The sequence below is a fragment of the Macaca fascicularis genome, chromosome 14 (genome assembly GCF_037993035.2).
Source record: "Macaca fascicularis isolate 582-1 chromosome 14, T2T-MFA8v1.1".
NCBI lineage: Eukaryota > Metazoa > Chordata > Mammalia > Primates > Cercopithecidae > Macaca > Macaca fascicularis.
Window position 1 is genome coordinate 72,929,808 of NC_088388.1, and position 23,871 is coordinate 72,953,678.

The 23,871-nt window shown below is 40.6% G+C and overlaps 1 protein-coding gene across 12 annotated transcripts in view; it reads right to left on the reverse strand.

Annotated features, from left to right (window-relative positions):
* Positions 1 to 23,871, reverse strand: part of C2CD3 (C2 domain containing 3 centriole elongation regulator) — a 155,172-nt gene that overhangs the window by 40,612 nt on the left and 90,689 nt on the right. For 10 of the 12 annotated variants that reach the window (XR_012423505.1, XR_006692000.3, XR_012423504.1 and 7 more), the window contains 6 exons: positions 21,160 to 21,428; positions 20,419 to 20,508; positions 13,312 to 13,914; positions 9,467 to 9,814; positions 2,867 to 3,005; positions 96 to 160 (listed from right to left, as the gene is read on the reverse strand). Coding sequence is in view for 7 of the 12 variants with exons in the window: in XM_074014743.1 (XP_073870844.1) it covers positions 96 to 160; positions 2,867 to 3,005; positions 9,467 to 9,814; positions 13,312 to 13,914; positions 20,419 to 20,508; positions 21,160 to 21,428 (1,514 nt within the window). In the remaining 5 variants the exon portion in view is untranslated. Of the gene's footprint in view, positions 1 to 95; positions 161 to 2,866; positions 3,006 to 9,466; positions 9,815 to 13,311; positions 13,915 to 20,418; positions 20,509 to 21,159; positions 21,429 to 23,217; positions 23,442 to 23,871 lie in introns of those variants that run through there. The other 2 variants (XR_012423507.1, XM_074014746.1) reach the window with 2 other exon arrangements.

Consider the following 23,871-nt stretch of genomic DNA (forward strand, 5'->3'; position numbering starts at 1 on the left):
AAAAAAAAAAAAAAAAAAAAAGGAATGGTAAATTGTCAACAGGATGTGAGCTTATTTTTACAAGCAAGCAGATATTCTTTTAACAGAGTTCGTACCTCCTTTATGCCAAACTTTGAAGACCAGGGTTTGTTGTGGGTCCAGAAGCAGCTCTTTTGATAGCCTATTAAGAAAAACAACCACTGTAAACTAAGTGTATAGGAACTTTCTGTAGTATAAAACTTAGATTTGAAGAATATCTTGTAATTTGCAAAGCACTTTCCCAACACTATTTCATCTTCTTAGCCATCTTCTAGGATATATTTTTATCTTCACAGTTAAAATGAGGGGATGGAAGCTCAGAGAGGTGAATTAACTTGCCAAGACTTGAAAACAGGCTTCCCTAACACAACATTTCCTCCCCACCACTCCCAAAGTTTCCCTAAGACAGAGGAGTTCCTCAACATGCATTTAAGAGTTTTATTGGAATGGGTAAAGATTCTGCTTATGCCTTAGAATGAGAGAATGGTGAGAAGGGAAGAGGAGGAAAAGAACATTTACTGAGTGCCTACCTTGGGCCAGGCATGGCACCAAGTGTTTCATATACATTTAATCTGCACAAAAGCCTGTAACAGGGACATTATTATCCTTATTTTATAGATGATAAGATTGGGCTCAGAGAAGTAAAATGGTTTGCTTGAGGTCACTGAAGAGTAAGTAAGTAGTAGGCCTGGGATTTGAACCCTGGCTTGCCTGACCTCAACACTATACCATGCAGAGGCAAGGCAACAAAGTAAGAAAATGCCTAACTTTCATACCAGATAAAGAAGCTGAAGTGAAATCCACTGAACACCTCCAATACATTTATATATTATATAAAATACAGTTTTAAGTGACAAAGCTTTGGAAATTTCCAAACCAGGTGCTAAGGCTCCAGGTAAGCAAGAAGGAGATCTAGAGAAAACCAAGAGGCTTGATTTCATTCCCCAAACACCACTGGGGAAGTGAAGAGAGCCTACTTCCAGACCAATGAGAGGCACGGTCTAAAGTGAAACAAGGACTGGTCAGAGATTCTAATTCTAGCTGGGAGTCAAAAGACTCACCTCTGAATTGTAGCTCTACTATTATCACCTGAGCGACTCTGGCCATGCACTTAGCTTCTTCCAGGCCTGGTTCTCTTACCTGTTAAATGGGATAATACTACCGACCTGCAAGTTGCTATGAAGATCAAAGGAAACAATTTTGTGATAAGGGAATTGTAAATAGTGCCATTATTCATTTTTCTTCCAATCCTGCCTCTGTTACCAACAGACTATGTAGCCTCCCTGGGCCACAGTCTCCTCAACTGTAAAGTGAAGAGATGAAATCAGGAGATTGCTCATGTCCCTTCATCAACTTTGTGAAGTTTTGTAATTACGTTAGGTTTTTAGGTTGTGAATGAACAAATCACCTCCACTTAGAAGCTCAGTCCTCTGGTTTCCTGCCTTTTGGGGAGGATTTGATATTTTATATGAAGTACTCTGATGGCCAGAATTTCTATGATTTCCAGTAGCTCACCATATACAGCACTGAGTTTTCACTGCAGTTCTAGCTCCTGACTCAGGCGAGCCTCTCAAATTACAAAACACTGAGCATGTGACCAACTGCTGAGACTCAATTAAAGTACACAAACACTGTGAAAAAACAGAAGACCAGACACCATGGGTATGGCTAGTGTTGGTGGACAAGAATTAAACTTTATACAGGGTGATACAGTATAACTTCTAATAATGATTTTGTTACTATTATCATAACATTGCATCACATTTAATAAAGTTTAATTCTTGGTTTCCTATGCCAGCCCCCTCACATTTAATTAGCCCTCTTTGTCCTAATAAAATCTGAGTGGCACTGCACAGTGCCTGACAGGACTTTACCTCCTATTTTTGAGCCTCCCAAAGGAGACCTAACATTTGTTGTATACCTGCTTTGTACCATAAGGCCCTAAATGTCATCTAATTTGGACCTCACAATGACCTTATAAAAATGACCCTCACTTTACAGAGGAATCTGTGGCTCACAGATGTTATGTAACTTGACCACACAGTCAGTAAATTACAGAGATGGAGTTGGAGGCCAAGTGTCTCTGGTTCAAATGCCCAGGGTCTTTCCACTACACCAGAAGTCTTTTCCAAGGATGAAAATCCACAGCATTTTCTGAGATTAGTTCTCTTTGTTCGGAATATCTTTCCAACTCTTATTCACCTGGATAACTTATATACATTCTTCAATATTTAGCTGAGGTGTCTTATTTATGAAGCCTTCCCTGAACTTCTAGGTTGTCCTAAATAATCTTTTTTTCTGAGCTCTACCAGCATCCCCTTCTTATTTCTCCTTATTGTAATTTTTTTTTTTTTTTTTTTGAGACAGTGTCTTACTATATTGCCCAGGCTGGTCTCAAACTCCTGGGCTCAAGTGATCCTCCCACCTTATCTCTACCATCCCACATTGCCACCCCTCCCCTCCCCCAGTAGCTGGGATTATAGGCATGTGTTACCACACCCAGCTTGATGGTAATTTGTTATTGATATTTTTTCCCAGGTAAGACCATGCACTCCTCAACTGCATGAAGTATCTTAATCATCTTTAATTCCAAGTGCCTAAAACAGAGAGGTCCTCTCACTGAATAATTTTTGAGCATACTGAGAAGAGTTAAAAACATTAAAACAAAACCTTTAAACCACTGCTTGCTGTGAATTCATAAACACTAGGATTAAATAATTGCTGGGATAACAAAAGCATTTTCCAGGTCTGCTCAAAAATCGCGTTGGTTATATTCCTTGCTCTGACTTTGTGTCCTGGAACAAAAAGCAGATTCTGGAAGGCTGATGAACAAACAGATAACACAAACCTTGACTGCTGTTGAAAATTCCAGATGGGGGAATCTGTGTTTTCAACCACTTGGGTGTATACAGGAGATGATTCATCGGCTGTTGCAAAGGATACACAACAACTGGGTATCGATACTTTCCGCTCTGTCAAGGGGCTCCCTGAAATAGAATACAGTGGAGTGACTGTACTTTAGGGTACACAAGAAGCCTCAGATTATACAGGCACAAGCAGGACTATTCCTGGCCCTCTTCTACCTATGGGGTTTTTGTTCAAGCTATCCCCCTGTGTCTGAAATGTTTTCAGGCTGGGTGTGGTGGCTCAAGCCTGTAATCCCAGCACATTGGGAGGCCAAGGTAGGAGGACAGCTTGAGCGCAGGAATTCAAGACCAGCCTGGGCAATACAGTGAGATCCCATGTATATAAAAAAAAAATTAACCAAGCATGGTGGCACATGCCTGTAGTCCCAGCTACTCAGGAGGTGAGAGGATCTCTTGAGTCTGGGAGGCAGAGGCTGCAGTGAGCTGAGATTGCACCACTGTACTCCAGTCTGGGGGACAGAGTGAGACTGTGTCAATCAATCAATCAATCAATCAATCAATGGATGAAATGTTTCGGTGACCTTTCTGCTACTACCCTGTCTTTTTAAGACTCAGTTCATAAATATTCCCCAAAAAGAAGTGACTTCTCTCATGTCCTGTACTTTGTGGGAAGATGGAAAATACTGTGTTGAGAGGCAAAAGATAAGATAGAACTACAAGGAGTCCTGAACCTAAGAGTCAGATGACCAAATATCAGCTCTGCCATAAATGTGCTATGTGATTTTGGGCAAGAAGTATCTAGGCCATAGCTTCTTCAACTGTAAAACTGGGCATATTATACTTACACTTCCAAAGATATTGTAAGAATTAAGACAAATACTAAGAGTAAGTAACACTTATATATCACTTACTGTGTGCCAGGCACTGTTCTACGTACTTCATATATATAAACTCATTTAATCCTTACAACAACCGTGTAAGATAGCTATTTCTATCATATAGATTATTTCTATCATATAGATTTCTATCATTATTATTTCTATCATACAGATTTCTAAAAATTAGGGTACTGAAAAATTAATTAGTTGGTCACATATTTATTAAATGGTAGAACTGAGAGTCCAATTCAAGCATTCTGGCTCCAGAGTCCATGCTCTAAAATGTCTCCTATATTGCCTCTACTATGGGGTTAACAAATGTAAAATACTTGGTGCTGGTGAGAATACCTAATGTTAATTTTTACAAGATCAGGTTTCCAATGTGGGAGACTTGGTCAAGTTATTCTGTCTTAGGACAGTGTAAAATGCAGACGGCTGATGATACTAGATAGTCTAACTGAGCTGTACAGGAAGATAAGCCACGAGCCACGTGTGGCTATTCACCTTTAAATTCATTAAGACTAAAGATAAAAAATTTACTTCCTTGGTTGCACTAGCCATATTTCAAGTGCTCAATAGCCACATGGGGCTAGTGGCTACCATACTGGACACTGAACCCACAGAACATTTCCATCATAGTAGAAAGTTCTTTTGGACAGCACTGAATGATAGACACTTTACAAAACATAGACTATATATTTCATGAGATCACTTTCAGCTCTAAAATGCTATGAATGTCAGGATTACAGATGAAGGAAAAGAGATGAGCAGAGCAGAAAGGAATAAACTATGTCCTAAACATAATCGACATGCTCCAGGGAACAGATTCTGTATGTGTATTCTAACTGGGTTGTCTTCTTTCTAATTGTCTAGCTCAGAATTCTCCAAATCCATACTCCCACTTGTCCTGTAGGTGAAGTTCATCTTTGAGGCTCCACCCTTTTCTCCATCTCGCTGCTCCTTTCAGTAAGTACTCCTCCAGGGGCCTCAGTCTGTCCCTCTGGACAGAAAGCATTCTGATGAACAAATTAACACTCAGGAACTGCTGATTTTATTCCTCTCTACATGCAGTTTAATATTTAACAAGTAGTCTTTAAAAGATAGGTTCTAGTACCATCTACTCTGACAAGCCTCCCTAGGTGGAATCACTGAACTTTATACCCTCAGAGATTCCAACTTAAAATTTCTTTCAGGGGAAGAAAAGTAGCTATAGCTTTGCTTTGATATGTTTTCCTCAAACTAAAGAATTTCCATTAGACCAATTCTTTTCAAACTTTCCCACCAAAGTAACAATGATTCAGAGAAGAATAAACATTAAACTCTGAAGTGCAGGAGTCCCGGTTGCCTTGAAACAACTATAATAAGCATAACATCTAGCAGGCTTGTCTTTTATTTTAGCAATTCATGAAGGTTTTATATTATATTCCATAATACAACTATATTTGTATCTGAAATGTATAAATGAAAAACAGCATTTCTGTTCCCAAATCTTTGTTAAAAAATTGACATGCTTATTATTTAATCTTGTGACTTCTAGCACCCAGGGCACAAAACCAGACCAGATGACATTACTTTTTCAGTCATTTGTACTGGAAATAATTAATAAAGAAAGAAACTGCGTGATGGGAAGAGAAAAGAGAATGGAGATTTTGTGAGGAGGCTTGGGAAGGAGAACTGAAGAGAGATGCTAGCCTTGGAAGGAAGATCTAGTGGCGTCCACAAAGCAGGAGAGAACTGAGGCATGTGCAAGTTGCCAACAAAGCAGGACCTGGAAAAAGGCTGAACCAAGAAGCAGAGGAGCCTTAGAACAGGGAAAGCATTAAAGATATAGAGAAGAACTCTATGAGGAGCAAAACAACAAAACAAAACAACCTCTGGCTACAACTTGGCCAAACCAGTTTACAAGCTATTAAAAAAAACATTTTTTAAGGCTAATCAAGGAAAGCAGTAGGAGTTACAAGCGTATTTTTGAAAGAACAGGGAAAGGTTAATAAAATAGTAGTAACCAGTGAGCTATCTTCTTAAAAGTTTTAGTGAAACTGAACAGTATTTATGCGGATTGACTTGTGGAGCATCTACTCCCGCCTACTTTTATTGCATTGTATTCCTCTCTATTGTACAGATTGGAAGGGTTAAAAGCTACATTTCTTGGACTCTTTTGCAGCTAGGGTATGGATGCAAATTGGCCTCTGCCAATCAGATGCCCTCACAAAAGATCTGGAGGGCGGGAGGCAGAGGACATCTTCCTTTTCCTTCTGCTTTTGCTAATAACAAGGATGATGATGTAGAGACATTGTGTTTTCTGATCTAGCGTTTGGTCCCTGGGTGGAGAGAGGCCCTGTGGCAATGGCGATGACAAGAGCTTCTGATTCTTAGATTTCAGTTTTGGCACTGCATTCTGAACTTAAAAGATTTAGTGGTTTCCTCCTGAAAGTTTAGCCTAAAGCCCACTCCTCTAGACCTTCTAATGACTTAAAGTACCTTAATATTCTATATTAAACTTCTCTCTGCTTAAAATGGCTGGAGTGGGTTCTGTTTCCTCTGCCTGATATAGCTTTCATCTCTCATTCTTTCTCCCATTTTCCTTTTTGGTCTTAAGCTTCAACTGATTTCTTTCAATAAAATGTCATAAATCCTCACAACTAGGAAGAGATAACCTGGCTCTACCATAGCAACTCTCAAATATTCTATAATAATCTGTGTTTCCCTCACTAGACTGAGAGCTCTTTGAATGCACAGAGTAGTCCCAAGGCCCTTATTAAAGGGTTGCTGACTCCCCACTGCCCTTTGTCTACAGATAATTGCCCAGGGTTACAGAGAAGAGTTGCCTTGTCTGCTTGCAGTACATACTCATAGAGGATAGCAACATCTTCTCAAGAAAGCTCTGAGAAAGATCAGCAGAGAGGACCAATCACTGTTCCTACAGGCAGGACACCTAGGTTCCAATATACGCTCTGCCGTTGCTTTAGTGTGACATATTGGATACACCACTTCATTCTGGCTCCCTGGGCCTCAGTTTTCTCATCAGAAGTAAGGGCTCTCAAACCACTTTCCACAGTAAAATTCTAATTCTAGATATATATCAATCTTGCTCACATCTGTCTCTTATGGCAATACCCCCTGTCCCTCTGGTTTTATTTGTTTATTTATTTATTTATTTTTTGAGATGGAGTCTCACTCACTCTGTTGCCCAGGCTGGAGTGCAGTGGCACGATCTCGGCTCACTGCAACCTCCGCCTCCTGGGTTCAAGTGATTCTCCTGCCTCAGCCTCCTGAATAGCTGGAATTGCAGGCTTGTGCTCAGCTAATTTTTGTATTTTTAGTAGAGATAGGGTTTCGTCATGTTGGCCAGGCTGGTTTTGAACTCCTGATCTCAAGTGATCTCCTGGCCTCAGCCTCCCAAAGTGCTGGGATTACAGGTGTAAGCCACTGCGCCCGGCCATCCTCCAGTTTATTTTGAAAGCTACTATTTGCTAAAGGCCTTGAAATAAAACTATTTTAACTTAGGAAAAAGATAGTTCCTTATTTAGACTTGAACAGACACATTCCTTTTAGCCAAATAGGTGGGTGAAAAAGAAATCAGCTTGGGAGAGCAGGTGTATCAGGTTTCTCTGGCTCTCCTCTTGTAGGTGGAAATTCATCTGGGCCTGTTTACATTCTGAAAAAGGTCAAGTTCTGAAATACTTTTGGAAGCAGCCCAAAAGAAGGCTGCTACACCCCTCCACAGGGTTGGGATGCACATTGAGAACAGTTAAGAAGACTTGAGGTCAACCAGTTATGCCATTTAATAATTCTTGATCTGTGGGAGACAGGCACAGACAGATAATTACAACCCAAGAAGATAAAGACTATGCTAAAAACACATGGGACCCAGAGGGGCCCTGAACTCTGCCTGGATGGGCTAAAGAATGCCTCTAAAAGTTGATAATATTGAATCTGATTTTGTTTTTTACTCAGTATAACTTATGCTACTTCAAATTATTTTACCTCTCTGTTCCTTACTTGTCTCATTTGTAAAACAGGGCTAGAAACACCTGTTTTGTCTAACGTAAGTGTACAAATCTTAAGAGTATTGAAGCTGATCTTAACAGAAGGTTCCTCAGAGCTTTTTCTTACAAAAGTATCCAAGAAGTTCTTTTATTTTCAGAACCAGGACTACAGTGGTGACCACAGACCATTTCAGAGCTGCTTCAGAATTAAGCTTTGCTAAAGGCAAAGCTCCGAATTCGGGGCTGTTTGTTAATCCTCTGCATAAAGGTTTGCACGAAAGAACCATTCATTTCCTTCCTTAAGAAAGAGCTTCCAAGGCATAAAAGGGACAGACACTCTGAGAACACTGTTAAGGCAAGAGGAAAGTCAGAAGTACAGATTGTAGAATAATGGTCTCCTACGAGAACGTTTCTGTTGCCTATTCTCCATTCTTGCTGCCTACCTTGCTTCATTAGGCTTCAGAACTTGAACTAATGTGACGGCCCTCTCAGTGACTGCTGCTTTCAGTTTTATCCAGTATCTTTTTCATATTGCCACCAAGATTTCATGTCTGGTCAACAAATATGACCTTGTCTCTCCACAGATTAAGGCTTTGTTGGTTTCATCTCACCTGCAGTGTCAGTCATGTAGCATACAAAATGCTGCCCATGTAGCCTAATTAGTCTTTCCAGCCCCATTTCTCACTACTTTTTACTCACATTTAATGACCTTTTTTTGGCCAATGTCCCATTCTCTCATAGTACCAAGCTTTTGACCATGCTATTTCTTCTCATTAGAATGCCTTTTTTCTTTCATTCAGCAAACTTGCTCCTCCTCCTTCAAGAGTAGACTAAAGTGACACCAATACTTTGAGGCCTGACCACTCCATTAGCAAAAAAACTCCCTCTGTGTTCTCAAAGTTTTCCTATACCACCACATCCACCCTCCCACAGCTTTCCTCTTTCATATTGTTTATTCCTCTGTACCAAAAATGTTAACATATCTCTCCATTAGGCTGTCTGTTCCTTGGGGACAGGGACTGTGTGTTGTTTGTTTATCCCAGCACTGTGATCTTCATGATGCAGCAAAGCAAACATAATGTCCTCCTGTTTTATGAATATGAGACATAACACCTCTCACATTTCTGGCACGAGTTGCAGACCTGTAAATCACTTGTTATTTAGCCTCTAGGTAAAATGACCTGAAGTTACATAGTTAATGTGCTCTGCAGAGCCAGGTGGGCAGGTCTGTACTCAAAGAGACGATGGGCAGGTCTCTATACTATAGGTCTATACTGTATACTCAGCACAGTGTCTGACTGACACATACATGTTGTGGGAGGAAGGACTACATGGGCTTATCACTGCAGGGTGGAAATCAGGATACAACAGTGAAAGTCAGATGTCTACCATATGCTTGCCTTGACCTGGCTGAACAGAAAGAACTCTGTGAGAAATTTAAGAGAGAACAAGTTAGGGGTCTGATGATCTGATGGTGGATAAGGAAAAGAGAAGTATCTATCTAGGTTGATACTCAGGTGGCTGGACTGGGGAATTTACGACATGCAACAAGTTCAGAAAAGCTTTCATGTTGCTTAAACCTTTAGGATTGAGAAAAAAATATTTATCAGTTAAGATAATTAACAGATCCTGCCATGATTTGAAAGACTTGTGAAGAAAGGAGCACACCCTGAAGAGTTAGACATATGCTCCTGGATAGGTGAGGAGAGCATACCTTTCAAGCTCAAGTGCATTGCTCTTTCTACTAGGATGCTGACTGCAAATGTTCCATCCAACTCAGCAGGGCCCTCCTGGGTCAGGCAGACTTCAGCTGTGGTGCTGCTGCAGGGGACCTGAGTGGAGGCAGGAGACTTCTGGTGGCAGGAGACTTCTTCCGGTGGAGAGAGTTGGACCTCATCATTTCTTCTGGGGAGTTGCTCAGACTCACTGTGGCTGCTGCAGTCCATAGAGTCCAGCTCATGAGTGGGCTCAAGGTGTGAGGAAAGAGAAGAAAGAACCACATGAACTCGCAAGGCAGCTCCTGAGAGGTTGGAAGCATTTCGTCCAAACAGAGGATACACACCTAAAAGAGGATGGAGAAGAATAAGGCTAGTCAAGCAGGAACCAAGGAAATACTCACTGAGGGTACTGTGGTCCTTTCTCCTTTGAAAGGTCTACAAACCCCAATACATCAATTTGCAAAAGAAACTATGAAGCTGGTAGAAAACAAGAAAACTTTTACCCTGCCCTAACTATCTTCAATAATGAAAAGTAGGCTGAGTGTGGTGGCTCACACCTGTAATCCTGGCACTTTGGAGACTGAAGTGGGCGAACTGCTTGAGTCTAGGAGTTCAAGAGTCTGGGCAACATGTTAAAACCCTATCTCTACAAAAAACACAAAAATTAGCTGAGCATGGTGGTGTGTGTCTGCAGTCCCAGCTACTCAGGAGGCTGAGGTGGGAGGATCACTTGAGCCCAAGAGGTTGAGGATGCAGTGAGCCATGATTGTGCCACTGCACTCCAGACTGGGTGACAGAGCAAGACTCTGTCTCAAAAAACAAAACAAAATAAAACAAACAAACAAACAAAAAACCCAAGTAATGAAAGTAGTAAGATCTCTGATTTAAAGCCAAAGCCAAGTGACTACCAGGCAGAGCTGTTGTGGAAGGGATTCATGCGCTGAGAGGCAATAAGACTTAAAGAAGTCTGAGATTTGATGAAATCAAGAGTGGCCTATTTTCTCTTCCTCGTGTCTCATGGGCTCCTGTTTTTAGACCTTCTCCCTATCGGGAAGCTGTCTTGACACTCAATTTAGCTATGTTTCACTAGGGTTCTGGCAATATTTTCGGGGGTGGAGGGGAAGTAGGAGGTAAGCGGAGACCAGAAAGAAGTATAAGGGAGTTAATATTTGTTGGGTGTTTTTCATATGCCAGAATCTCAGAGGAGTTAAATAAACTGCCAACATCACTCTTCCAGTAAGTGGCACATTTAAGCCCAGAGATTTGAATTTCACCAACTTGCTGAATATTAAAATAAGATTTATAAAACAGAAGGTACTAATAGTTCCTTCTGAATCTCAAAGTTTGCTTCATTAGACTCATTTCAATTCAGGAAAATGGAGTTAACTGATTCATAGATGGCAATAATATTAAACCTTTCCTGTTTTAGATAACCAGTTTTCTTCTCAAAGCAATGTGTAATTATTATGATTATCAAAGGAAAATAAGGGCAGGTCATTACAGGCGGGAAGACACCCAAAAGCAACACAGTTAAGTCCTTATCCTCGGGAAAATTAACAAAACATGGAAGTAAGGTTGGATGGATGGCTTGATTCATTCAACAAACACATCAAATGACATGCCTTGTATAAGACCCGTGTACAAGAGAATAAAAAGCTCAGACAAGAGGGATATGGAGAAGTATGAGGGAAATGGATGATCTGAAAAGCTAAATATTACCTTTGGTAGCACTCAATAAAAAGAGATATTTGTGTCTGAGTTCCTATACTTAGATCTAAATTCAGTGTCCTAAACCTACTTTCTTCAGCAGAATGAAGCTAAAAGCCTGTCTTTATAAACTTTAGTTCAAGTGAACTTGGTTCACTTCAAGGACATTTTCTGTAGTCCCTTTGAAGGGACTCTAGGCCTGCTCAGATAAAACAGAGCACATGGCATTTGATGTGCTCAACAGAGCCAGATTTATACCTGTTAGGTCCAGAAAGAACCAGAGAATTTGGGATGATCACCTAGATACACTCAGTTCTCCTCTAGCCTGGGCCACCCACTCAACAATAGGGTCTGAGCACAGGGCTAATAGGGCTAACAAAGGGTCATGACTCAGTTTCTTCGACTGTAGAGTTGGGGAAATAACAACTAACTGGACCGCAATATTAAGCTGAATAAAGATCATATTTGTAAAGAATCTACTCTGGCTACCTCTAATTCATCTTAACTACAGTCACTAGCTTTATTTTTCTAAATGCAAAGCTATATACTCCTCTTGTATTCAGAAACCATTGTACTAATTTTCCATAACTCTCAGGAAAAAGTCCAAACTTCAGCTGAGAAGAGAAGGCTTTCAACACAGTACTCCTGCCTACCTCCCTAGCTTCATCTCTAATCACTTCCAAATCTATGTATGCTAAGATGCAGCTGTCCGAAATTACTATAGTCCCCAAAATCTATCAAACTGCTTCATTCTCCTGTACTTTCACCCATGCTGTTCCCTTCTTTAGAACACCTTTCTTTACCCCTTTCCTTGACTTATACCTACATCCTTTGAAACTCAGGTCAAGTATCACTTTCACTGAGATGCTATCCTTAGAGATGTTGCGTCCCTGCATTCCCATAGCACCAAGAATACCTTTTTCATAGTTCTCATGCCTCACTGTAATTATTTACTTACTATTGTATTCTCCTATTAGACCGTAAACTCTTTAAGTTCAGGAACTAGTTCTTACTCATCTTTGAATTCTCAGGTCCAAGCATATGTATCAAGTACCAAGCAAATGTTTGAAAGAAAAGCACCCAGCACAAAAATGCCACCTGCAAAATGTTACCCTTTTCTTTTCCGCTCTGTCAACTAGTTTATTACCATATAGATTTTCTTTATGGTTCCAAGATGTGGTGACCAGAGAGGAAGAATATCCTGGTCCCCTCAGTAGGTATGCTTTTCAATATAATTAATAAACTAGCATTCTAGATGATCATATAGGCTCTTATATATGTGGTTACAAGTAGTTCCCTAAATTCATTCATTATTTCATAAGTGTTAACAATGTTCTAAGCACTATGTTAAATGCAAAAATCTGATGAGTTTGGATGCACCCTAATGCTACGAAGTTCACAGCCAATTCTTCGACCTATGTTGATCCCACCACAGTACTAGAATTAGATAACACCCTTTCTTAAGCAGGCAGTGGAACTTTAAAAACAATCTCTTTAGGGATGAGTTCATGTCCTTTGCAGGGACAGGGATGAAGCTGGAAACCATCATTCTCAGCAAACAAGAACAGAAAACCAAACACTGCATGTTCTCACTTATAAGTGGGAGGTGAACAATGAGAACACATGGACACATGGAGGGGAACATCACACACCAGGGCCTGTTAGGGGGTGGGGGGCTAGGGGAGGGATAGCATTAGGAAAAATACCTAATGTAGTTGACGGGTTGATTGGTGCAGCAAACCACCATGGCACGTGTATACCTATGTAACAAAACTGCACATTCTGCACATGTACCCCAGAACACATATATATAATATTATATACATATACACACACACACATATATATACACACACACATATATATAATCTCCTTAGTTACAAGAAGCACTACTAAATTATTATTAATCTTTCCGTGTGCAATAATGGAAGGAAAACTTACTAGTCTGTGACCCTGGGCAGGTAACTCAATCTCTCTCAGCCTTCTTTTTAATGAATATAAATTGGGTATAATAGCTATCTCACAGGATTGCTGGGAGGGTCAAGTAAAGTAATGTCTGACAGAGTGTCACGCATAGTGTTTGACACAGAGCAGGTGCTCAAACTACAAGAGTTGAATTGGGCTCCTCACTTACCACTGACAGTTAGTGTCCTCGCTGACCTCTCCCCAAGTCTGGCCAGGTCCACATAGGCTGAGCCAATCCAGCTGTCTGTCTGATGGGGTCTCTCCACACTATCATTGCCATAAGCTTGCCACACTTGGATCTCTAGCCTCTCCTCCCTGAAGTACCAAAGCAGTGATGGTCCCCTGGTGACTTCTGCTCTTTTGGATGCCTTGAAAGTGACGATAATCTGCTTTTTGTTTACAGATTCCTTGGGTTTCTTGAGAGGGGTCCAAAAGGCTTCATGATCATAGAACTTGTAGCGAAGGTAGCAATATGTATTCTTATGAATATGGTTGTGGCCAGCAAGCAGCACGCAATGGATGGGCAGCCACAGCCTTGGGGTGGAGATGGTGACAGTGGCTGGCTCCCCTTCATCCATTCTGACAAAATCTTTCAGGCTGTTCTCAAAGCTCCAGCCCAATAGCTCAGCAGCTTCCAAGACCCGCTCTCTATCTCCACGATGCGTGAAGGAAACTGAAAGCTCCAGACCACCCACGATCTTCTGCATGAGCTCCAAGCCATGAGGTAGGCCCCCATCTTCTGGTAAAATGATAGGATACCATCCTGTGATTCCTTATGGGAGAAAAGAAAGATTCTCAATTATAGTCTTAAAAGTAAACAAAAAACAAGTTTGTTACTCTCCACACCATAGTATCCCATCACCCTGGCTCAAGACAGAACAGAAGACATACCCCAGTGAATCAGAGTTTGTGTTCATCTGACCACTGAGAGGTAATGAGATTAGATGGGAAGAACAAAGGCTAGGAGTTGGAAGATCTGAGTTCTCTTTGGCTATGGCTAGATCTAGTGGTTTATTATGAACAAGCCATTAATTTCTCTCAGATTTGGTTTCCTTAGCTCACAAATGGGAAAACTGATGCTAGTGCTGTCTCCCAAAGTTGTTATGATTATCCAATGAGATAATGGTTTAGAAAGAGCTTTGAGAGAGAAGTGCTTTAAAAGTGTGAAATGTTTATAGTACTATGAGTACAATAGAAAAGGCCGGGGTCAAAAGAGATCTGGGGTCTAGACTCAAGTCTTCTACCAAGGGAATCGGCATTTAGAGAACACATACCAAGGACCAGGTGCTAGATTTCAAAATCTTTCTCTATCGCCCAGGCTGGAGTGCAGTGTTACCTGTAACTTTGAACTCCTGGGCTCAAGTCATTCTCCTGCTTCAGCCTCCCGAGAACATAGGACTATATGTGTGTGCTACCACGCCTGGCCATTTTCCAAAAAAAGGTTTGTGCTTGTTTTTTGTTTTTGTTTTTTTTTTTTTTTGCAGAGATAGGGTTGTGTTGTGATACCCAGGCTGGTCTTGAACTCATGGCCTCAAGTGATACTTGCACCTTGGTTTCCCAAGGTTTTGGGATTACAGGAGTGAGCCACTGCACCTGGCCAAAAACTACTCTTTATTAAACATCTAGTATGTGTCAGAAATTCTGCTAGCCCTTTACAGATATTATTTCATTTAATTCCTCTGATAACCCTGAGAAGTTCAGAGGACTAAATGGGATAATAATCCTTATTTTACAGGTGAGAAAGTGGAAGCTCAGAGACCTGTCCACCTTATTACTGCTACCAAGTAAGAGAGCCAGAATTTGACTCCAGGTCTAGCTGGCTCTAAAGTCTACATTGCACCTAGTATAGGTTCACACTATCTTATCTGAAACCTTTAAGGCCAGATTTATTTCTGAATTTAGAATTTTTCAGGTTTTAGAAAGGTAATAGAGTACATAAACTGAATATTATATAATATTATATATCAGGGCCCACAGATAGTAAATACTTTAGGCTTTTTGGGCCATATGGTCTCTGCTGCAGTCACTCAGCTACTGTGGTAGCTACTGTGGTAATAAAGTGGCCACAGACAATTTGTAAATTAATGGGCACAGTGTGTTTTAATAAAAGTTTACATAAATAGGCAGTTGCCTAAGTCTCGTATCAGCTGAGGTCAGATTTGGCTCCTCAATGAGTTAAAAAACTTCTATTTTCAGGGTCTTTTGGATTTTGGCACTATATAAAACAGATTGCGGAATGATAATATTCACAGCAATTTTCTGAGAAATGTTTTACTGAGTGTATTTTACAAATGAGAAGATTTAGGAGATTAATTTGCTGAAGATTACTTAAGGTTTTATGACTTTTGCACAGGTATTTAGCTTTTCTGGGCCTTCTTAGTTTTTCTCTGTGAAATGAGGAGGCTGAAAATTTTGATCTCTAAGGCTCTTTTTCAGCTTGATAGCCTAAGAGCCTAGGGCTTTGGTTCTATGATTATGTTTCCCCACAGCTTAATGGTTCTTAACATTTTTTTGGTCACAGACCCTTTTGGCTCAAATGAAAGCTATTATGCCCCCGAAAATAAACAAATACACGTAGACACAAAATTTCATGCCATTTCAGTGTTTAAGAACTGCATAGATTATTAGATGGTTACTTTAGCTCTGCAATTCTATAATTGAGGGTATAGGTAGGGAAAAACAAAATAGAGTGCTCACTTTAGAATACGCTGAATACAAAGACAAATGATATATCCTTAATTATCTAAAAGGTATATATCCAAGGGGTTAATTTTAATTCACAGAGATGTGATTTCCCAGATGGTGCTTGTTCTCTCCCAAACTGTAGCTAAGTTATAGAAGGAAGGAAATTGAGGTGTCCTATGTGCCCAGCCCTGTGCCAAGATTTTTCACATGTAAGATTTCATTAAATGCTTTAATAATCTTGTGAAATAGATATTACTATTTCCATATCTACAGATGAGGAAACTATGGATCTGAGAGATGAAGTAAGTTTGTTTAGATCACAAACAATAAGTGACAGAAGGGAGTTTTGAATCCCATATCAACTTGTGCAGACTTCTGTCTGGCAGGCACATACACAGTACCTGTTTATTAGGGTAGTGCTCAAATATTAACTCATGAAAAAATTGGGAGATGTGTGACAGAATTCTGCAAACTAGATTACACAATCCTAGGCAGGAAGATGGACAACAGAAGGAAAACCTACACTTATTGCACACCTACTATGTGTCAGGTACTTTATATAACCAATTTAATGAGTTCCTACCTTATAGACTTATCAGGATTAACTGTATCCATCCCACAAGATAAGAAAATGGGGGCTCAGAGAGGTCAAATCACTTGGTCAAGGTCACCCAGTTACTAGTAAGTAGGATGGGATCAGTATTTCCAGACTGCCTTGGTGGTTGTGTCTACTTTGGGGGGCATTTATCCTATATCCTTATTCCTTCTACAGTGAGAGAAAAAATAGGGAAAAATAATGAGTGAATCTGGATTTCATTTCAGGTCCTGCCACTCACTAGGTATGTGGTTTTGGCAAACTACTTAATCTCTCTAAGTTTTCTCATCTGACACATGAAAATAATAAGATCCTATATCCGTACTTGTCAGGGTTACTGTGAAGCTCAAACAAGATCTGAGAAAATATTTTACAAAGTATATATAATATAATGGATATTGCCATATTCTTCATCATCATCATCATCATCTTTCTTAGGGAAGGATGATAGTATAATGTCTTGAGCTTCTTTGTTTTATTAGAAGACCTTCAGAATGATTAGGGAGAAGACTTAAAATGTTTCAAGAAATGGAGTTCACTCATGATTTGGCTCTCTGTGTGTCTGTTACTGGTGTATAAGAATGCTTGTGATTTTTGCACATTCATTTTGTATCCTGAGACTTTGCTGAAGTTGCTTATCAGCTTAAGGAGATTTTGGGCTGAGACAATGGGGTTTTCTAAATATACAATCATTTCATCTGCAAACAGGGACAATTTGACTTCCTCTTTTCCTAACTGAATATCCTTTATTTCTTTCTCTTGCCTGATTGCCCTGGCCAGAACTTCCAACACAATGTTGAATAGGAGTGGTGAGAGAGGGCATCCCTGTCTTGTGCCAGTTTTCAAAGGGAATGCTTCCAGTTTTTCCCATTCAGTATGATATTGGCTGTGGGTTTATCATAAATAGCTCCTATATTTTGAGATATGTTCCATCAATAGTTTATTGAGAGTTTTTAGCATGAAGGGCTGTTGAATTTTGTCGAACGCCTTTTCTGCATCTATTGAGATAATCATGTGGTTTTTGTCGTTGGTTCTGCTTAAGGGATGGATTATGTTTATTGATTTGCATATGTTGAAACAGTCTTGCATCCCAGGGATGAAGCCAACTTGATTGTGGTGGATAAGCTTTTTGATGTGCTGCTGGATTCGCCACCTGCCCACCCTCGCAAGGGAATAAAATACCTAGGAATCCAACTTACAAGGGATATGAAGGACTTCTTCAAGGAGAACTACAAACCACTGCTCAACGAAATAAAAAAGGACACTAAACAAATGCAAGAACATTCCATGCTCATGGATAGGAAGAATCAATATCGTGAAAATGGCCATGCTGCCCAAGGTAATTTATAGATTCAGTGCCATCCCCATAAGCTACCAATGACTTTCTTCACAGAATTGGAAAAAACGACTTTAAAGTTCATATGGAACCAAAAAAAGAGCCCACATTGCCAAGACAATCCTAAGCAAAAAGAACAAAGCTGGAGGCATCATGCTACCTGACTTCAAACTATACTACAAGGCTACAGTAACCCAAACAGCATGGTACTGGTACCAAAACAGATATATAGACCAATGGAACAGAACAGAGGCCTCAGAAATAACATCACACATCTACAACCATCTGATCTTTGACAAACCTGACAAAAACAAGAAATGGGGAAAGGATTTCCTATTTAATAAATGGTGCTGGGAAAACTAGCTAGCCATATGTAGAAACCTGAAACTGGATCCCTTCCTTACACCTCATACAAAAATTAATTCAAGATGGATTAGAAACTTAAATGTTAGACCTAAAACCATAAAAACCCTAGAAGTAAACATAGGCAATACCATTCAGGACATAGGCATGGGCAAGGACTCCATGACTAAAACACCAAAATCAGTGGCAACAAAAGCCAAAATAGACAAATGGGATCTAATTAAACTAAAGAGCTTCTGCACAGCAAAAGAATCTACCATTAGAGTGAAAAGGCAACCCACAGAATGGGAGAAAATTTTTGCAATCTACCCATATGACAAAGGACTAACATCCAGAATCTACAAAGAACTTAAACAAATTTACAAGAAAAAAACAACCCCATCAAAAAGTGGGCGAAGGATATGAACAGACACTTCTCAAAAGAAGACATTTATGCAGCCAACAGACACATGAAAAAATGCTCATCATCACTATTCATCAGAGAAACGCAAATCAAAACCACAATGAGATACCATCTCACACGAGTTAGAATGGCGATCATTAAAAAGTCAGGAGATAACAGACACTGGAGAGGATGTGGAGAAATAGGAACGCTTTTACACTGTTGGTGGGAACGTAAACTAGTTCAACCACTGTGGAAGACAGTGTGGCAATTCCTCAAGGATCTAGAACTAGAAATACCATTTGACCCAGCGATCCCATTACTGGGTATATATCCAAAGGATTATAAATCATGCACTATAAAGACACATGCATACGTATGTTTATTGCGGCACTATTCACAATAGCAAAGACTTGGAACCAACCCAAATGTCCATCAATGATAGACTGGATTAAGAAAATGTGGCACGGCCGGGAGCAGTGGCTCAAGCCTGTAATCCCAGCACTTTGGGAGGCCAAGACGGGTGGATCACGAGGTCAGGAGGTCGAGACCATCCTGGCTAACACGGTGAAACCCCGTCTCTACTAAAAAATACGAAAAACTAGCCCGGCGAGGTGGTGGGCGCCTGTAGTCCCAGCTACTCGGGAGGCTGAGGCAGGAGAATGGCGTAAACCCTGGAAGCGGAGCTTGCAGTGAGCCGAGATCGCGCCACTGCACTCCAGCCTGGGCGACAGACAGAGCGAGACTCTGGCTCAAAAAAAAAAAAAAAAAAAAGGAAAATGTGGCACATATACACCATGGAGTACTATGCAGTCATAGAAAAGGATGAGTTTATGTCCTTTGTAGGGACATGGATGCAGCTGGAAACCATCATTCTGAGCAAACTACCACAAGGACAGAAAACCAAACACCGCCTGTTCTCACTCATAGGTGGGAATTGAACAATGAGAACACTTAGACACAGGGCAGGGAACGTTACACCCCAGGGCCTGTCATGGGGTGGGGGTTAGGGGGAGGGATAGCATTAGGAGAAATACGTAATGTAAATGACGAGTTAATGGTTGCAGCAAACCAACATGGCACATGTATACCTATGTAAAAACCTGCACGTTGGGCACGTGTACCCTAGAATTTAAAGTATAATAATAATAATAATAAAAATAGAAAAAAGAAACGGGGTTTCACCATGTTAGCCAGGCTGGTCTCGAACTCCTGACCTCAGATGATCTGCCTGCCTTGGCCTCCCAAAGTGCTGGGATTACAGGCGTGAGCCACCGCGCCCAGCCTGTGTTTATCCTTTCTTCAGGCTTTCTCCATCTATAAAATTAACCTCTTCTGTTCAGCTCATTGGAACATTGGAACACATTTCATTTTATGAAATGAAGTATTCCAGATTGCAAATAAAATAAATTAAGATCTTTAAACTAAAAAAAAGTTTCAAGAAAACATTTGAGGTATTGGAGAAAGTTCAGAAGTGTGTGTTAAGGGCTTGTGTTTTTTTTTTTTTTTTTTTTTTTTTTTTTGAGACGGAGTCTCGCTCTGTCGGCCAGGCTGGAGTGCAGTGGTCCGATCTCAGCTCACTGCAAGCTCCGCCTCCCGGGTTCACGCCATTCTCCTGCCTCAGCCTCCCGAGTAGCTGGGACTATAGGCGCCCGCCGCCTCGCCCGGCTAGTTTTTTGTATTTTTTAGTAGAGACGGGGTTTCACCGTGTTAGCCAGGATGGTCTCGATCTCCTGACCTCGTGATCCGCCCGTCTCGGCCTCCCAAAGTGCTGAGATTACAGGCTTGAGCCACCGCGCCTGGCCAAGGGCTTGTGTTTTCTTTTGAACATCTTATAAGAGAGACAGAGATGATCTCTTGTAGGGAAGTGAAAGGGAAAGGGTGGCATCAGAAAGTGATAATCTGGGATCCTTACCAGATCTCTTGATCAGCAGCTCTTTTGTTGGAACTTTTACTACTCCAAGCAGATACTCTTTGCATGACTCAATACTGATTACATCACTGGCTGTTAAATCAAGCAAAAAAGAAAAATTATTTGATGGTCTACTCATCAAGGAGCTTGTTTACAGTATATCCACACAACCCTCCCCTTACATGAACTAAATCTTAGTTTTGTAAAATACATTAGAGATTATCTTGCTCTTGCTCATGCCCCAATCAAAGCCTGAATGGCCTCAGATTTTTTTTTTTTTTTGGCAGGGTCTCACTCTTTCGCGCAGGCTGGAATACAGTGGTGCAATCATAACTCACTGCACCCTTGAACTCTTGGGCTCAACTGATCCTCCCGCTTCGGCCTCCCAAAATGCTGGGAGTACAGGTGTGGGCCACTGTGCCCAGCCCATTTTTTAAATTAAATGTTTTGAAAAAAATTCACGAATATAGAAAAGTTGCAAAAACACAATAATGAACTCCTACACACTCTTCATCTGGATACACCCATTAACACTGACGCATTTGCTTTATTTCTCTCTACACTATCTTTCTCTTACATACTTAGTACATATCCTTATTTTTTGCTGTTATCTTTCAGAAATAAGTTGTAGAGATTATGACTCCTCACCTCTAAATACTTCAGTATGTATCTCCTAGGAAGGGCTACACCATTAAAAATGTAGCCTCTTTTAATTTTGATTGTGACAAGTCATATGGTGCTCACCTGACTTGGTATTTTCATGATAGACAGCAAAAATAACTTCTGCAAACTCCAACAACTCTGCTAGGAAACAGGCCTCTCCACTACAGTGCTGAGTCACCAAGTTACACGTGAACTCAACGTGATGGGAAAACTCAGGGCAGAAGGAACAGGCCACAGGGTGAGTTCGGCGCTGTTCTCCCTGGGGCAGGAAGGAGAGATGAGTGGTGACAGAGGCATTGACCCCAACTGTGGCACTAAACTGTAAAGCGGGTTCCTGTTCAGCCAAAGCCCTGTAGAGGAGAGGGGTGGAAATGAGAAGATACCATGGTAATATTAGAAATCAGCTTGACTGCCTGGAAAATAACTTCATTATTTCTATGAGACCACCAAGAATAAAACCAACTATATGCTTTCTTTTTTTTTTTCTTTCTATATGCTATCTAGGCTTTTGGCAGTGCCACAATGGGCTTTCTTAGTAATCTAGATATCATGGCATATGTATATGGGGGTGGAGGGGGATAACATCTGCCCATCAGAGTGACCCTGAGGATGACCCACTGTCCTGTCAATGCCCTTAAGTCAAGGACCACAGGAACCAACTCTAGTTGAACAAGCTGGGTTTACTGCTCATTGCAATTAAGGAAAATATATACCATGGGGAACCACAGTACATCTCAGTGAGAAGTATCAGAAAGGGCTTATCAACATTGGGCTTGTGTTAGCTGATTTGGGTGAGGGCTTAAAGGAGCAGGGCTTTGCTCTGGATTGATTTTCTTAAAGAATCTTATCTAGATGAAGGGAATACTAGAGTAACGCTAAAGCTATAACTGGTGAAGCAGTAACTGTCACTCATTTTAGCCAGACAGGAGGATGTTGGGTGTTTCTATGGTTTGCATAAGTGACCTTGTTTTGGTCTGTGCTTAGACATGATGATTGAACTGTCTTGTTTTTGCCTCACTTCATCATAGTAATACAGTGATCTTGTCTGATGCTGATGTTCTGTAAGATTATTTATGCTCAACAAGAAAACACCAAAGTCTACCTATGAATGTCGGCCCAATTCCCAGAAGTCTGGGGCTGCTTTTTTCTTTCTCAGCACAGATGTTCCATGATGTACAAATGGAATCTACATGCCTTTAATGACACTCATAAAGAGCAGTCAAGTCATTTGTGTGTAGCTACAGTGTGGGATAAACTCCCTTTCCCTAAACTCCCCAAGGGGATAAAGTTGACATCTAGGCAAAAAAGTCCCCTATTTTTGAAGCATTTCTTGATATCCCTAAAGTAGACTTATGGGTTCCTTCCTGTTAAAACCTTACTATACTTCATATATACCAGTAGAGAGTAGTAATTTGGAGTTATACAGATCTGGGTTTGAAGCCTGGGTCCACCATTTACTCACCGTGTGACTCTCAGTAAGTTATTCAACCTCCTTTAAGTCTCAGTTTCCTCTTCACTAAGATGAGGTTAATATAAGGATAGTATATAAATATGAAAGATATATATTATATATCTGGATGCTTACTGCAATTTCATTTCTAAGAAAAAAAGAAACACTTTTTCCTTTTCATTATCATTAATGATCATTAATAGATGATTTATCATTAACAGAAGATTAATGTGTATCCATACAATAGCATACCATGAAGTATATATTATGTCTAGGAAAAATGGGTGAAAATAAATTGAATGCCAGCAGTAGCTTAAAAAATGAGGATAGACTGGGTGCGGTGGCTCATGCCTGTAATCCCAGCACTCTGGGAGGCTGAGGTGGGCGGATCGCCTGAGGTCAGGAGTTCGAGACCAGCCTGCCCAACAAGGCGAAACCCCATCTTTACTAAAAATACAAAAAATTAGCCGGGCGTGGTGGCGGGCACCTGTTAACCCAGCTACTCAGAGGCTGAGGCAGGAGAATCGCTTGAACCTAGGAGGCGGAGGTTGCAGTGAGCCGAGATCGCGCCACTGCACTCCAGCCTGGGTGACAAAAGCGAAACTCCGTCTCAAAAAAAATGAGGATAAAATACTCATAGGGTGTTGTAAAGATAACATTAGATAATATATACAAAGGAGAGAACTTGCCTATGGACAGTGAAGGACTCTCAATAGGGAACTCTCAGAGATGGCAGAAAGGCTTGGGCCCCAAGCTGGTTTGAATTCACTCATTCAGTCGTTATTTGCTGGGTATCTGCTCTGTGTGTCATGCCTTGGGCTCAGCTGGATATTCAGTAGTGAAGTAGCCTCAATTCCTTAGCTTCGTGGCATTTAAAGACTACTGGTTATGTCCAAGAAAGTTTCTATTCACTCTGAGTTAAAGATCAGGTGTGTTAGAAGAATGCAAGTCAATAAGAAGTGCCTACTTTACATAGGCACCAACAATGTATTTTCAGGAAGACCACTGGCAGGTAAGATGGAGGCTAGTGTTTCTTGAGGAGAGAAGACTAATTTACAGCACCTGCTATCTAGATGCCAGCATAAGGATTCAAAAGAGGGGTAAGTTTAGGACACCAAGAATTCTTTTCAGTAAGTGGCAATGCAAAACTTACTTCCCTGATTTTACTGGCAAATAAAGGTCACAATTATCTATACAAGTGGAAGTAATCAGAAAAATCTGTATATTGGTACGATAGTTTGTAGTTTTTAAAATGACTTCATATTTGTTAATTTTTATACTGATCCTTATAAAATCAGGGTAGTAATTTAAAATTTCCATTTCAGATGAAGAAACCGAAGCTC